At 39.7% G+C, this 15,174-nt stretch overlaps 3 protein-coding genes across 6 annotated transcripts in view; 1 reads left to right on the top strand and 2 right to left on the bottom strand.

Moving 5' to 3' along the window:
* rassf4a (Ras association domain family member 4a) overlaps nucleotides 1-7,043 on the bottom strand; it is a 28,285-nt gene extending 21,242 nt beyond the window's left edge. The window contains exons 1-5 of one of the 3 annotated variants that reach the window (XM_076891710.1): nucleotides 6,896-7,023; nucleotides 4,994-5,217; nucleotides 4,794-4,884; nucleotides 990-1,058; nucleotides 791-866 (exon numbers count right to left, since the gene is read on the bottom strand). In XM_076891710.1, coding sequence (XP_076747825.1) covers nucleotides 791-866; nucleotides 990-1,042 — 129 coding nt within the window. In that variant the 5' untranslated portion in view covers nucleotides 1,043-1,058; nucleotides 4,794-4,884; nucleotides 4,994-5,217; nucleotides 6,896-7,023. Of the gene's footprint in view, nucleotides 1-790; nucleotides 867-989; nucleotides 1,059-4,793; nucleotides 4,885-4,993; nucleotides 5,218-6,895 lie in introns of all 3 variants that reach the window. The other 2 variants (XM_076891711.1, XM_014409137.2) reach the window with 2 other exon arrangements.
* Nucleotides 1,741-3,111, top strand: LOC101482243 (growth-regulated alpha protein). Its single transcript, XM_076891712.1, has 4 exons — nucleotides 1,741-1,852; nucleotides 1,979-2,108; nucleotides 2,205-2,288; nucleotides 2,629-3,111. The coding sequence occupies exons 1-4, from the start codon at nucleotides 1,786-1,788 to the stop codon at nucleotides 2,744-2,746; spliced, it is 399 nt and encodes a 132-aa protein (XP_076747827.1). The 5' UTR covers nucleotides 1,741-1,785; the 3' UTR covers nucleotides 2,747-3,111.
* A 1,897-nt stretch (nucleotides 7,044-8,940) lies between the features above and the next one.
* On the bottom strand, nucleotides 8,941-13,409 carry tmem72 (transmembrane protein 72). Of its 2 annotated transcripts, XM_024804760.2 has the most exons (6): nucleotides 13,166-13,409; nucleotides 12,297-12,362; nucleotides 10,817-10,883; nucleotides 10,096-10,167; nucleotides 9,799-9,938; nucleotides 8,941-9,651 (listed from the first exon to the last, which is right to left on the bottom strand). In XM_024804760.2, exons 1-6 carry the CDS (start codon nucleotides 13,239-13,241, stop codon nucleotides 9,215-9,217), a joined length of 858 nt encoding a protein of 285 aa, XP_024660528.1. In that variant the 5' UTR covers nucleotides 13,242-13,409; the 3' UTR covers nucleotides 8,941-9,214. The 2 variants fall into 2 exon arrangements, with proteins under 2 accessions (XP_024660528.1, XP_004555945.1); XM_004555888.3 differs by lacking the exon at nucleotides 12,297-12,362.
* Nucleotides 13,410-15,174: the final 1,765 nt, after the last annotated feature.

Genomic DNA, 15,174 nt, shown 5'->3' with positions numbered 1-15,174 from the left:
GAAATTAGAAGGGAAAATGTTTTATTTAATCTCTTCTTATCACACATTAAGGCTTTTCCTTTTTACACATTTCAACCACTTTGTTTTTTAATATTATGGTTAATGTTATAATAGCACTGGTGCCTTTGTATCCATGCTGGGTCTGTGGCTATGGGGGATTTTCCCAAAAGTGACAATGTAGTGAGTCTCACTCTAGGGGCACAACAAGAGGGGCAGATCTTGACCACCTTGCCCTGCCCTCTCTCTCTCTCTCACACATTGCTTCCTCCTTAAAAAACCCGCTGGTAAACGCAAAGGGAAACTCCCAACCAAAAAACCTAAAGAATGAATATCTGACAAATAACTAAAACTTTTGCAAACAGCTTTACACCCACAACAGCAACATTTTGCAGAAAAAAAAATGTTGTGCTAAGCAGACTTTGATGAAGAAATTTTGAAACTCTTGTCTCTCCTTGTATCTTTATTTTGAGGGAAATAGGGGCGTTTTTGTGGTTTGCCGACTGCTTGTCCCAAAGGAAAAAAACAAAAAACAAAACACAGCACTCTCAGGTCTGTGTTTAGATCCGTCTCCACATTGGAAACCAGTTCAGTCTTGGGACTTTTTCCCCTCATCATTTGATTGAAAACCAGAGCGCTGGTTTATAGCAACTGGTTCCAGTTTTGTTATGTGCGTGAGCCATTTTATGTAGCGTGTCCTGCATTCCAGCAAGGCAATTTTCAAAACTGCTCTGGTCACCCCCCCCAGCACTGTCTCTTGCTAGGTGGTCCATGAGCCACTCGCTTTTCCTACCTCACGAGTCCTCAGCTGGAAGTTTTTCCCTTCATGGTAACAGTTGTACGTCTTCAGCAGTGACAAGATATCAGACCTGAGCATGAACACACAAAAGGATGAATCAGTTCTAAAAGTGAGAGCACTGATAAAAATTTAATAAATGTGAATTTCTACTGTAACGGAAAAACTGTCCAGTGATGGAGCAAGGAGCACTTACTTTGGTATGAGTTTCTCCTCACTGAGCTTCACGTAGGTCTGATGCGCACTCATTCTGACTAGAGTGCAGCTGTGGCAGAAAAACATCAAACACAAAAATTAAAATATGCATGTGATGCTAATGTACCAATAATTTTGACTGTGAGAGTCTGTGTGGATTTAAGCAGTGAACAGAAACACAGAAATACAGTTAAAGCATATAATAAGAATAGTGCAACTTAGTGTTATTTGCTGTCATACTTTTTCCAAAGTTGGAGATCTTTGGGATGTTTTTTCCTCTTATAATGAAAAGGATTTAAAATATTTGCTCCAGTGTTAAGGGCAAGGACAGTGGTTTAGGAGAAATCACATGACATTGGCATGCAGCCATCATGTTGTATCATGTTGCAATAGAGCAGCGCAAATGGCAGAAAATAACATCTTAATCTAATTAAGGGGTTAATGGCCGCTTCAGTGGGCATCTTATGTGTAATTATAAGTAAAACAAGCAGACAAGAAAAAAAGACAGCAATCGCTGCATCATTTATGTCTGTGTCACTTGTGTCGTCTTCTTTTTTGTTTCAGAATCTAGTGGACAGCACAAAACAAAAGGGAAACCTATTAATCAATGGGTGCTTTTTTTCTGGCAAAAGCAGGAGAGATGTCCCTGATCCTTGCCCAGATTCCTGTATCCTGATACTGTGGATGGACGGTGGTACAGGGAAATTCCTCGCTGGGAAAACACACCACGTGGGGGAGGAGCATGAGTATAAAGCAGCCAACATGTGGTTCTGGGCTCAGTGTCAACGTCCTTCAGCATGAAGCTTAATCCTCAGTCCGTCTGTGCGTTCGCTATCCTTAGCCTTTGCTGTGTACTTATCACAGGTAAGAGTCTTTTCACTTATCCATGCTTACAACTAAAACTCACTCTTTTTCAGGGTTTTCAGTGACTTAACCTGTGCTGTTGGTTGGACTGAGCTGACTTTTGATCTTATTACAATTTCTGTGCAGTGAGAGAGTCAAGCAGCACATTTATCCCGGGGAGATGTGTTTGTCCAAAAACACAACAGGGTGTCAGAGGTCAACTGAAGGCACTCAAAGTGTTACTACCAAGCTCCACTTGTCACAACGTCACAGTCATGTGAGTACCAGATACTGCAGACACACTTTCACCTCTTCAGACCTGTGTGCACTGAGGTGATTGTAAACTAAAAGTGTTGTTTCGTGCGTTTTTCAGAGTCACCCTGCAAAGAAACAATAAATCACTGTGCCTGAATCCAGAAGCGCCGATGGCCAAACAGCTGATTCGCTGCTGGCTTAGGTGAGATTTATCTGTTTGTCACTGGTCAGTAAACTAATGAACACATAGGGGATACACCAGTCTTCAAAGTTCCTGTAGATTGCAACCAACAGTGTCTTATAAGTTGCCCAGCCGGTTTTTGTAACAAAGCACTGTACTGCTACTTAATCTTTCCTACTGCTTTGCTGCTTGAGAATCAGTAACAAATTTCAGTTTCAGGTGAATTTATTGCACAACAAATGAATACAAATTTCTATCAGAAGAAGAAAAAGGGTCTGATATTAAGTACTGATACTTAATGCTGGATTTTCTAAGCTCATCTTTTTCTTAACTGTGCTCCTTTATGTTTTTCCCCCTCCAGAGTTCAGCAGTTGGGTCGTGATGCAAAACTGTGTCTACAAAGGAAGAAAAGGAGAGGGGGCCAACGCCAGCAGACTCGACAGAGGAGAAAAGGCCAAAACAGGAAAGTCTCATCCTGAGACTCTCAGTAGCTAGTCAGACTAAGGAAGGAAAAAAATGACACCAAGTATGTACAGAGGAGAAGTGTGCGCAGGGGAGAAACTACTGTAAGGCCACTTGTGTCTTTTCTCTCTCTTTATGTCATTGCAGACATTAAGCTTCTTTAAATTGTCTAAGCTCTACATCAAAGTCTCCTTATTATTTCATTCTTAATGACTATGTATTGAAGATGTATTGAAGCAAAGCCCTGGAGGCTCATAAATGAAAAAACAAGTCCATGGTTCTGTATATGCAGCTGGGAAGACCAACTTGAGATTTTGTGGTTTATATTTATATGACTGCTTGATGTTTTATACTTTATTTTAAATAAACATATCTGAACAATTCTGTGACTGTGTTATTTTGGCTTAAGCCTTTGATATTCTTAATAATTGAAGGAAAGGAAAGGGATTTTATTCCTTGGCAGGATATGCGAGGTCACCGAGCAGACAGCCTCAGCTTAAGCTAATAAACTAAAGGATTCAAGTCAGCTGCAGGAATAAAGCAAATTGTTTTCACTTAAACTTTGTATTGGTATCCTAAATTTATAACCTATAACTAACCACGTGTTGTTTTTATAATCTGGATGCATGACATCCTTTTCCATGGCTCTTACCTGAGAGAATCCCTAACGTAAAAGCAATGGAGAAACTGATCACCATTACGGTGCATAGTGGTTATTGTGTATGCTGAATTTTATGACTACAATGGTTGGTGGTGTTGCACAATAGATGCGGAAACATCTAGGTGATCAGGGTGTGGATTTTGTAATGTTTTATGATAGCTAGTTAAGCTCAAAATCCATTTGAGATTTCGTGTAAATCATGTGACACCCTACTGGAGTCAAAGCAGAATATACAGACACAGAGAGAAACTTCAGCAATAAATACTTTTTCTTGCACAGTATGAGCTGAATAAGTGAAGCATGCACTGACCTGTACCATTTCCCCCTCCCAGTGTTTAAAGAAGAAAAAAAAAAGTAGAAGTATGTGAGCTAATATGGAAAGTGAAAGTCCTCAATAACAGCACCTTTGTCAAAGGACAGGAGTTAATTTTAGGGACTTTTCTTATCTGTTGTGGGAAAGTGGCGGTTCCTTTGGAACCAGGTATTTATTAGGTATGACAGGATTCTTGTAGATGATGCAACAGGATAACAGTATTGGTAGAGAGCTATAGAAGTACTCAGTACGTTTATAGTTTAATTATCTTTACCATATCACATGCACTAAAATACACTAAAGGGTTTTTATGAGAGGCAAGTAAAGGCCAAGGTGTAAAGTAATATCTACATTTCACCAACAGCTAATGAAGAGGAAAGAAGTACAACACTAGGAAAAGGGAAAACAAAAAAATATAGTGATTGAAAAAACACGACTAAAAATGAATTGTTATTCTAAACTTCAATGCTAACTACTTAAAAAAGAAAAATCTTGATAGTAATCTTGGCCCTTTATACAAACCGCTTAACACATTTAAGGCTTGTGGTTTTTTTCCCCTCACCTGATAACATACTACATTTATCTGATCATAAGATTATATTATAAGTATAGTGAAAAAAACATGTCTTATCTTCACCAAGAACATGTTTATGCAACACACAGATTAGTCACCTATGACGTAGATGATGCTATGGTGCCATCTAGTGGCTATTGCAAGATAGAACTTATGAAATCTTAAAGCAGTGTGGTTCCCGCTTAATGTGCCACACTCAATTTATTATGTACACCTGCCCCACAGTTCTTTATGCAAATAATCATATACCAGCAACTAAATACATTTAAGCATATAGATATGGTCAAGGTGACGTAGTGAAGCTCAAAGCTTTAAATGTACTTTAAATGTTGCATGGTTGTTGGTGCCAGACAGACATTGGGGTTTACAGAGAATTATCTGAAAGGGAGAGAAGTAGCATTTCTCTGGGGAAAATGTCTTGCTGATGCAAGAGATCAGAGGAGTATGACCAGACTGCTTTTAGTTGATAGGAAGTAACTTAAATAACAGCTTATTAAAAAGAAGGTATATTGGTACCTTAAAACAGATGGGATCCAGTAGCAGATACCAGAGTGGGTTCAGCCAAGGATAGAAAACTAAGGCTACAATTCACACAGGCTGATCAAAACTGGAAAATAGAAGATTAGAAAAATGTCACCTGGTCTGATGACCCTCTATCTCTGCTGCAAAATTCAGAGGGTTTGCGCAAACGACATTTAAGCATGGATCCAACCTGCCTTGTATCAGCGGTTCAGTCTGGTGGTAGTGGCTGCTTCCAGCAGGATAACACACCGTGTCACAAAACTCCGATTTTTTTCAAACTGGCCTCTTGAACACAGGAGTGACTTCACTGTACTCAAATGGCCTCCACAGATCTTAATCCAATAGAGCACCCTTGGAATGTGGTAGAATGGGAGATTTTCATCATGATGTGGTGCTGCAGCAACTTTGTGATGTTATCCTGTTAACATGGACCAAAATCTCTGAGGAATGTTTCCAGCATATTTTTGAATCTATGGCACGAAGAATTAATGAAGTTCTGAAGGCAAAAGGATGTCCAACACAGCACTAGGAAGGAGATAAAGTGAGTACTCAAGTATATACTCACTCACCACTAATCTCTGAGTATAAATATCTATAATGAGCCAACCTTTATTTACAGGGACTGCAGTCTCTTTCACACCAGCAGGAGACAAAGGCAGCTTTGTGTGCAGCATTAGTGCAGATTTTACTTTAAAAACAAAAAAACACAAATGTCTGAGCTATTTTTTGGTCTCAGTACTTCCTGAGATTTTATCACATGACAAAAAAAGGGAAGTTAATCAGTTAAAGTAATGCTGTGTGACTTATTTATAATAAATACTGTTCCACTTTGATACACTTCATTTCAATCTGGAACTGGCCCATTCATGATGACTTTAATATGAGTCATTAAATCTTTTATTCTCAGAATCAAGGGAGGCAGATCTTTCTGAAAAAAAAACCTCAGTCATACAGGAAATGATTTTTTTCTAGATCTTTAAGCAAAAACAGAACTTTGTCCGGTAGAGGAGGAAAAAAAACAGAAGAAAAAATGCTTGCATGAGCAGTGTTAGCCACCACAGAAATCAGGAAACAGACTGCCCCATACTGTCTGACTGGGAAGTGATCTCTGGGAGGTGATTCAACCAAATAATAGGAATAAAAAAAACTAAACAAAATAGAGAGAAGTTAAAGATATAACCTTAACAAAATCCTCCTGGTTTGGGTTTAAAGAATCGACAATTAAGTCCACATTTATTTCATGCATTACTGAGGCAACAACACCTGTCCTACCTCCCCCTTTAATGACCTCTGCCCATCGCCAGCTTCAGCTAAGCAATGTGCTGACAAAGTATGTGCATACAGAGATGGTCAGTCTACCTCTCATACATATTTATACACAATAATGGGTTTATAACTTAAAGGATTCCAGTCTGTCACCATTATTATGAATTATTCAACAATCACAAATGGCTATACGGTAGATGGGCCAAACGCTGTGCGATGAAAATTCATTTTATTTGGCTGGGCTCGGGTTTCGGTGAATTTACGTCGTCTGCGTTTTCTCAGCTTTTCTCTCCTATTCATGCATCATCTTTGTGTGCAAGCTTCCTCGGTGGACAAAGAGCTTTCATTGCAGGTCTGCTAATTGGTTTGATCATCGCGAGATTCGTATCCAATTATCACACCTACACCGGCAGCTGCGCCCGAAGACAATTCAGTCCCACGCGTAAAATGACACGGAGAGCTCCAAATAAAGCACTCAATGAATGAGTTTCCGAAACATATCTCAACAAAAAAAAGTATAAATTTAAAATGCTAATGAGGCAGATAACACTGATCGGCAAATCACGGCTGACTTAGAGCTTTAACGATAACGAACGCGGTTTCTAACAGCAAATAGTAGATCACATGAAGGCTAACGGAAAGTTTCTTATACTAGTCAATACTCCCAAAAGCAAAAGACAAAACAAAGCGTAATTTAACCTGCATCCAACTTCTGAGAATCTCTTCTTATCAGACTATTTTTATTTGTTCCGGGCTTTTATTGCAGGATGAAAGTTATTGTGCCTTCTTTAAACGTAACTAAACATAAACTGAATCATTTTGAGCCTTACCATAACAGAGTGCGTCCCCGTTTTCTTCCGTATCACCAGCGTTATATGCCTCTTTTCGTTATCAGTTTTCATGCCTCCTTGGCAGTGCGGTATTCTGAGCCGAGAGATAAAGGTGACATCCTGAATATCCAATAGCAGCCCGCGTTGATACACCGCAGCCAACCACACTCGAGCATAGGCGGGCTGAAACAGGGCTGCATACCTCTCCCTTCTTGATCAAGGTGGCTCTGGGGCTTTGCTTTAATCCTATCAGCCAGAAGTGTTTTAAATTGTGGTCTTCGCCACACTAAGGGTATTAAGACTCAGCTCTAAGACTATAAAGGTTTAATTTAGAGTTTTGATTGAAAGTTATATGGGTTAAGTGAGATTTGTATAAAAAATACATGTTATCCATGCCGCATATTTTGGTTTCTATTGAACTGTTGAACACAATTGACACTCTAAATGATAAATAATGTATTCGTAGAGTATTCTTGTTGCTGGATGTTTGTTTTCCATATGGGTAACAAAATGTAGTTTTGGTTTATTTGCTGTCGAGGGTGAATTTTAACTTCAATATCCACTTCTGAGATATATTCTTTAAATTCTTTCTGCTGTTACATATTTAGTGACAGGAAAAATCTAATTGGTTTACCAACACCACCAACAACGACCCACTCTGCTGTATTTTTCCAGCTAGGGGAAGAAGTTCCTGTGACCTGTTAAGATTTTTTTCACCCATCCTGTTTTTGAGCCTGGATCTGCCATCTAGGAAACTATTGCAGGGTGGAAACACAAACTGTAGGAAGTGCTTCTCTCTCTGTGTCTGAATAGGATTCATGATTTATGCACAGAGGAAGTAAGTTGTTCCAGCAGCTGAACGACTTCCCTCATTCTGACGGATGTGGACATGACAAAGCTGCCGGAGCGCTTATAGAAGAGGGCGAGAAATAGTGCCGTTCTTTTCCTCCCGTCTGTTTATAGGTCAGTCAGCTGCTAATTGAACAAAGATCATTGTGAAGATAATAATAAAGCTCAGGTTATGGGCCAGTGAGCAGCCTCAGCAAAATCCAGACAAAGACTCTTTGTTGTTCTTTCCACAACACAGGCGAAGGTCTCGTCCCTCTGGAGAGGATACACATGTCATGACATAAAAACATATCGACGCTATTTATGACACCAGGTGATACCATGCTGGGTTGTGTAACTTTGTGAGAAATATGTGGAATAACCCTGTTGTTTAACCTTCAGGTTGTTCATGCTATCTGGCCTCAGTTCTCGCTGAGGTGCCTTCTGATGAATAGGGCTCTCTGTTTACATCGATTCTCTCCTTAGCTGTGATGCCACAGAGAGGTTTCCTCTAAGGGCTACATACAGTTATATATTTATTGTTCAGTGAACAAAAGACTGAGGAATACCCTGTGTGTGTGGAGTGTGTGTGTTTTGACAGAACAAGACAATATTGATTTATGACCTGAACAAAAGAGGAATGCCCATGTAGAGTCTCACATCCTTTGTAGCTCAATAAAATAAAAAGGAAAACAATAGAAACATCAATACAGGCTTTTTTCTATTCACTTTTGAATCATAATTATAGTAAAAATAAGTGCAATTCAAACTGCCTGATTCACTCTTAGTGCTCACCATATGACCCTTTATCGATAAATAATTTACTGTGTTTGGCTAGACGTGTTTTGGGTGAAGCCTGTAGCCGTGCTTTCGGTGAACGATCTGATGTTTCTTTCATCACCATATTAACATGAACACTCCTCCCAGAGCTCTGTCTCCATGGTCACCGCTCGCACACGACAAACACACAATGAGGGCCGACGCATGCACCTGCACAAGCTCCACTGCCTGCTATACTCTCTGTCACATTTGCACATGTTTTCTCTGAATGAGTGAAACAGTTGATCTAATTTATGACCTTATGAATAATGTATGTGGCAGTAACTGGATGGGATTGCTGGGCATTAATGTCTGCTCTTCATTCAGTGCTGTCTTTGACAAAAGCAACAACAACAAAAAAATAAAAAAAACAGGCCTTAATCCACCCACATGCACATGTTGGTACAAATGGTTTCATTTATTTGAGTGCATGCATTTGAAACTCCAACTTTTAAATTTGTACAAGACTCCAAAAATATACAAATCAGTCAAATATTTCATAAAAATCAATTTTTTTATAGCTTAATCACATAAAATAAACCTTATTGTGGAAGACATTGGTGCTTTCTACAAAAAGTTGGTTCAAGACCAGCTGGTTGTACAGAGTATGCGTGAATGCATTATTCTTTATACATCATTTCCATTGTGTGTTATCAGTAAGCACAGCGACATTCAGTCAGTAATCATAGGTGCAGTGTCTGAGGTGGTGTCTGGCTCACAGTATCCATCCATCTCTTCCATCTCCCTCTCCACAGGCTCCTCCCCACTTCTAAAGCATAATAGTCTCTTCTCTTTCCACCTCCTCCTCCTTTCCCCATCTGTGTCTTTAGGTGCTGTTGTCTGCTCCAGCTCCAGCATAGCCTGGATGTTGTCTCCTCTCTCTCCGGTGCTGAGGCAGTTGTCTCTGCTTGTTGGTGCCAGCCCCTGCCCTCTCCTGCCTGTCACCATATGGAAGAATGAGAAGGTGCCGTCTGAGCCCGTGCTTTCTGTCACAAAGACAGCAGTTGGGCCTTGGTTGCTGAAGCTCTCCTGCGGGCTTTTGGGAGGTTTGGTCTTTGTTTTCTTGCTCAGTATGAAGTTGAAAAAGGCTGTCACCAGAAGCATTGTTCCTGAAGTTAGAATAATAATGTCACCATTAATTTCTATGCTACATCTATGCTTTTTATGCTTTTCCATGATAGGAGCATCTGCTGCTGAAATGCCACAGCAACAGGAAACAGTCATGTGAAGTATTGAACTTGCTGGTGTTGTTTTACCTGGGATGATTGCATGCCACACCAGCACAGGGTGCAGGAAACAGACCACTGACATGATGGAGTAGTATAGGAACTTATGAAAGCCTCCAATGCGAGCCATCTTCCCCCACAGTAAAAACAACTTCCAGTCTGGAGGGCAGCTGTAGAGATATCAGGCAAGAAGGCAAGAAAAAAGTCAGGATTACTTTACATTATTACAGTTTAGACTGCAGTTTAGACTGCAAAGTTCAAAGTTTGAAAACCTCAAAGAATTGTGAGTTATCTTTGCTACAGTAGCCATGAGGGTTGTGTACTCACGGCAGACACATGGACAGGAGAGAATCCAGGAAATAGGCTAGTTCAAGAATCATGATCCCAATAAATGAGACTCTGGGGGAAGAAATTGGACAATGATGATATACTCAGTAATTTCTACACTAAAAAAAAGCAGCTGCAAGTGCTCAAGATATTACCCTACATATGGTAAAGAAAACGTTTGTGACAACTGCAATTTTCTTGTATTTAGTTTACAATTATCTAATCCAGCAATAGAGAAAAATGCACCCAGACTAACCAGTATTACAAACTAACCTCTTTTAAGTGTAATTGGTGTGTTGTGTGTTACTGTGTGTGAGGACAGCATCCATCTGCACTAACTTTATGTGTAGTGATTGAATAAACAGTCATTCGTTTCTAGTGTCCTTGGAGAGATGTTTTCCGTTGTCTCTGTGGGAATTTGTCTCTGTACTACAGAGATAATAATAAGAATCAGAAGATGTCCTCTGTTCTGCCCTCTGCACCCTGCTTCAACTTTCTGAGTCCTTCCCAACAGCTCCTCTCAAGTGTGTTTATTTATCAGAGACTATAAAAGCATGTGCAGTGTTTTTCTAAACCATCTTCTTAAAGCCCTTGGGTCTTTAGCTTTGCCAGCTTTCAAAACCAGGCTGTGTATTTGTAACTCAAGAATGCCACCAGAGTCAGGAGTGCTTGTAAATCCCATCAGTAAGTCAAGAAGTAGACTCAAAAAGTAAGCGCTTACATTAGATAGATGCCAAGGCTGTTGAATTCTCCCTGATGTAGTGTTTCCACTCCCACAGCACACAACACTGAAAAAGACACGGGACAATAATTCAGCTTAATTCATGGATTTGTTGGTGAACAGATTCTGTCCACCAGATGTCAGAGTAAGTTCATGAATTTTTCTGTGCTGGATGCTGGAATGCAGCCCAAGGTAACCTTCTGTAAATGCTCTCAGTACTTTCACTGGGATTAAACACTCTTGTGTGGCGTTTTCAGTGTTCTTTGGATTTATTTTTTTTACCATGTCTTTCATATTTTGCTTTAAAAGTTGTCTCTATAGTGTTCTGTCAGCCACAGTAATTTAAAGCCGACTGAATGTTTTCCTCAAGAAAAGGGCAACTGTCTGTAGCACAAGGAATGCAACTTAAAGTCACATTTACATACCACAGGAATGGTGGTACTGACCTAGTGATGTACATTAAAGGTATTTAAAGATGCTTAATTTAAGCAATTATTGCAATTGTTCCTGTCATGGTCATGAAACTTTGGTAATAACTTACTCATGCTTGCAATTGCCATACCAATGTCAGTAGGTAATTTTACTTGAGTGAACATATCACACAGTCACAGTCATGGCTAATGCCATAAAACGCCATCAATCCATGAGATCTATGCTTTAGCATCAAGATAGTAAATCTCTTCAGCAGATAATGCTAACTGTGACTTAACTACACTTCTATATGGTAAATGTCAAACTAATGCCAGCAGTTGGTTAGTTTAGCAAAAATGCTGGAAGCATGGGTAAACAGCTGGCTTGACTCTGTCCAGATGTAACACAATCCACCAACCAGCACCATTCAGTGTTCCTTTAACAGGAAGTTCTCCCAAGCTGTGTGCTGACAACAATAAAATACCTTTCTTGCTACATGAAAGGGCACTACTGTCCTGGTGTGACACAAGATAAGAAATGACATGACAGCAACATTTTTAAAATTTTAAACAAAAGTGCATTTTATTAACCAGTCATCCTCTTGTGAGATAAGCCCGGTTAAATGGGGATTGCTGCCAAACACATGGAAGCACTTTCTCTGGCCTGCTTACCAGAAATCAAGAGATTCAGTGATACAATCTGAAGCAGAGGGAAACTCGGGTAATGTGGCTAAATGGTTTCTAGTAGTTTGGAGAGTATGCAAGGATTTAAAGCTGCATATAGAGCAGCTGGATATTAACAGAGCTGCTCCCTGCATGTACTGGGAGCATGTGGAACACACACAGACTGTCTATCTTGCGTGCTGCACAATATCGTTTATTATTTAGTAACTATTGATATCTATGACTAGCTAGTTTATTGTGATGGTGCTTTTTTTTTTTTTATCATTATGTTGCTCTTTGTTGTTTGCTGTCTCCCCTGTTTTTTTTGTTTTTCTTTCTCTCCATACAGGTGACCCAGGAGTTTTGTTTTTTTTTTTTTTTTTTTTCTCTCTTCCCCCCCTTCTCACCGTCTCTTCTCCCCTTTGTTTTTCTTTCTTCCTCTCCCCCTCTTTCTTTCATTCTTTCCCCCTGTCCTATTAAAAAAAAAAAAAAAAAAGGATGACAAAGGATGAACTGAAGCTCCGCCATCACGTGATGTCACATGCTGCTGTTTCTGATGTCACTTCCAAAAAAAAAAAAAAAAAAAAAAAAAAAAGGAACACACACAGACACCAACAGGCCAACCCAGACATGTGAACTCACAGCAGACTGCCAGCCAGAGGCACACACACATAGACATTTACCAAAAATAGACTGATACACACACGCACACATAAAAATAATGCACAGAAAGCTCATGTAGGCGCGAATGCACAACAGCTTGTGATCACATAATCCCAATAACCCAGCTGGACACAGAGACTGTTTGTGTCATTTGTGGCACATGCTTCTCAATAAATATTCAGTGTCTGCAGATGTTTGAATTTAAGTGTGTGTGTGTGGGGGGGGGGTCCCATATTTTTCTGAAGGAAGCAACAAGCAAACAGCTTTTATGATGATTTACTGAGGCAAAGAGAGCTTTGTACAATCTGTCCCTGTGTGTCTGAGGAAAACAGAAAAGGAGGGACAATAACGTAAATCAAGTATATGCTCTATATATCAGCCAAGACAGGGTTTAGTGCTCTTGGAGAACAAGACTATGTCACAGTCTGACCTTTTAACATTGTTTTTAAAGACATGATGGGTGCCTCTTCCCCTGACGAGATGTTTTAAGATTTTTTGAAAGATCTATAGGTGCACCCAAAGAATCTGGCTCATACTAAAACGAGAAGAGACACACATGACGCTAAATGAAATCTTTTGCTTTTCTCTGCTTCTTTTCATATTTATGTCTTACCTGTGGATGTAGAAATGCCAAGGAGCCTGCAGGTGCACTCGACTACAATCCACCATATTCTCTCTAAGCTCCCCATGACCTCAAAAATTTCACCTTTGTAAAATATATATATTTTTTCCCAGTGCCTGATCGTTATAAAAGTAGCATTCTAGATGCGTAGTTGAATCCTGGCTAGATGAACAGATGGTAGAAAAGCTAAAACAGAGCAATGCAGCACTTCCATGATGTGGAGCCTGTTACCTCATGAAGGTTTGTGACTGAATGCCCCTGTTGCTGCAGTAACTGCTAATCACACACACACACACACACACACACACACACACACACACACACACACACACACACACACACACACACACACACACACACACACACACACACACACACACACACGTCAAGGAGAAATTATTGAGCTCAAGGTAACTTGCTGACCATTTTACATTTGTCATTAAAGCTGGTTAAAAATTAAATCCATTAAAAACCCATCTAGTACCTGATCCAAAGGTATTTATTTTATAAGCTGGAATGCAGAGAAGATCACTGACCTTGCTTTTCACCCAAATAATTTCTTCTCCTCTCTTTATAACATGTTTTCTTTCATCTGATTTCACCTTATTGTGAGGTTGTTGGTGATTCAGTGCAACCAAACCATCTGAAAGACTTCAAACAAACACCATCTTTTTTTCAAACCCACACTTCAACATACAGCCATCATTTTGGCACCCACTGATCCCAACTTTGTCTCAGCAGAGTGAGCACTGATGAAATATACAGCGGCTTGCGTCAGTAAAGAAAAGGACATTTTTTATGGGTTTGCACGTATTATAAACAAACTGCACTTAGTATGCAGTGCAGTGCATGCCCGATTGGCTCGCTGCACTTAGTGAAGAGTGGCTACAATGGTATAAAAACAAACATACCTTTTGACATACATTCAAATGTAGCTCACATAATCAGGTGACGCAGGTTTCAATGAGGTGTAAGCTTGTTCAGGCACAGCAGAGGCCTACTGGAACAAGCAAGTCAGATTTGCAGAGTTCACACAGGCATACCCACACTGACTCCTGTCAGGGCCAAAGTAAGCTGCATAAATCTTCTTAATCTACAACAAAGACACTTTTGTGTTTTTGTACCAGTTCAACTTGTTTCCGGATATTTGTGGCATTTATGGTATTGAGTGAGTGTGGATGAACTGTGTGGCAAAAACAACAGATACTAAATGTGTAACAACAAATCCAACTGTATATTTGGTGCCACTTTTTGAAGGGAAGGCAACATCGTTCAGATTGTTCATGTCTTGTGTGACTGAAATGTCTATGATAGTTTTTACAAACACTGGATAAGATCCAGTGATTTTTTCATGTGTGCTACGAACAAAAATTTCATTGACATTTGTTTATATGTCATTGTAACTTTTAGGACACACAGTCATGTCCCCTGTCTGAAGGAAGTACAGCAAGATCCTCGGGCGAGTTTCCCTTTGCCACAAACTTGGATTGTGACCAAACTGTGCAGACGCATAATGATGCATTTTTGCGTGGTACTATAATATAAGGATCCTAACAGGCTAAACTAAGATGGAAAACATAGGAAATAGCAAATATCATAGGTTACCTATGCAACATCAGCATGTCCACATTGTTGATATGAACACATCAGCATGCAATGATGTTCAAAGCACTGCATAGAGTCTCTATAGCTAAAGACAGACAGGTTTTTTTGTATATTCACATTGTATGCAGATCGACTTTAGAAATCCTGCATGAAAGGATCCAAAATGCATTTGATTATTTGAGGTTTTCACTGACCATAACCCTCAGATATGTCATCACCATGAGGTCACCCACTGGTTTGTCTGTTTCTGCTTTGAAACCATGGGTGAAATGATTTGACGGTCACCATCTAATTTTTTCTAAACTGGAAATGAGGAGTGGGAAACTGTGAACACTACAAACTCACAGTAGCAGCTTTCTAGCCTTTTCATTTATTTTGCTCTAAATAAGACCATA

This window comes from Maylandia zebra, linkage group LG13, assembly GCF_041146795.1.
Source record: "Maylandia zebra isolate NMK-2024a linkage group LG13, Mzebra_GT3a, whole genome shotgun sequence".
In the NCBI taxonomy this organism is placed as follows: Eukaryota; Metazoa; Chordata; class Actinopteri; order Cichliformes; family Cichlidae; genus Maylandia; species Maylandia zebra.
This window is presented reverse-complemented; position numbering and strand designations above follow the sequence as displayed.

Bases quoted from the DNA above. Each gene is read 5' to 3' on its own strand.
- LOC101482243 (XM_076891712.1), top strand. From the start codon at position 1,786: ATGAAGCTTAATCCTCAGTCCGTCTGTGCGTTCGCTATCCTTAGCCTT. The intron at 1,853-1,978 runs GTAAGAGTCTTT...ATTTCTGTGCAG, and splicing joins TTGCTGTGTACTTATCACAG to TGAGAGAGTCAAGCAGCACA. The intron at 2,109-2,204 runs GTGAGTACCAGA...TGCGTTTTTCAG, and splicing joins TGTCACAACGTCACAGTCAT to AGTCACCCTGCAAAGAAACA.
- tmem72 (XM_024804760.2), bottom strand. From the start codon at position 13,241: ATGGGGAGCTTAGAGAGAATATGGTGGATTGTAGTCGAGTGCACCTGC. The intron at 12,363-13,165 runs GTAAGACATAAA...TTTTTTTAATAG, and splicing joins TGGCATTTCTACATCCACAG to GACAGGGGGAAAGAATGAAA. The intron at 10,168-10,816 runs GTAAGCGCTTAC...TTCTTCCCCCAG, and splicing joins AGCCTTGGCATCTATCTAAT to AGTCTCATTTATTGGGATCA.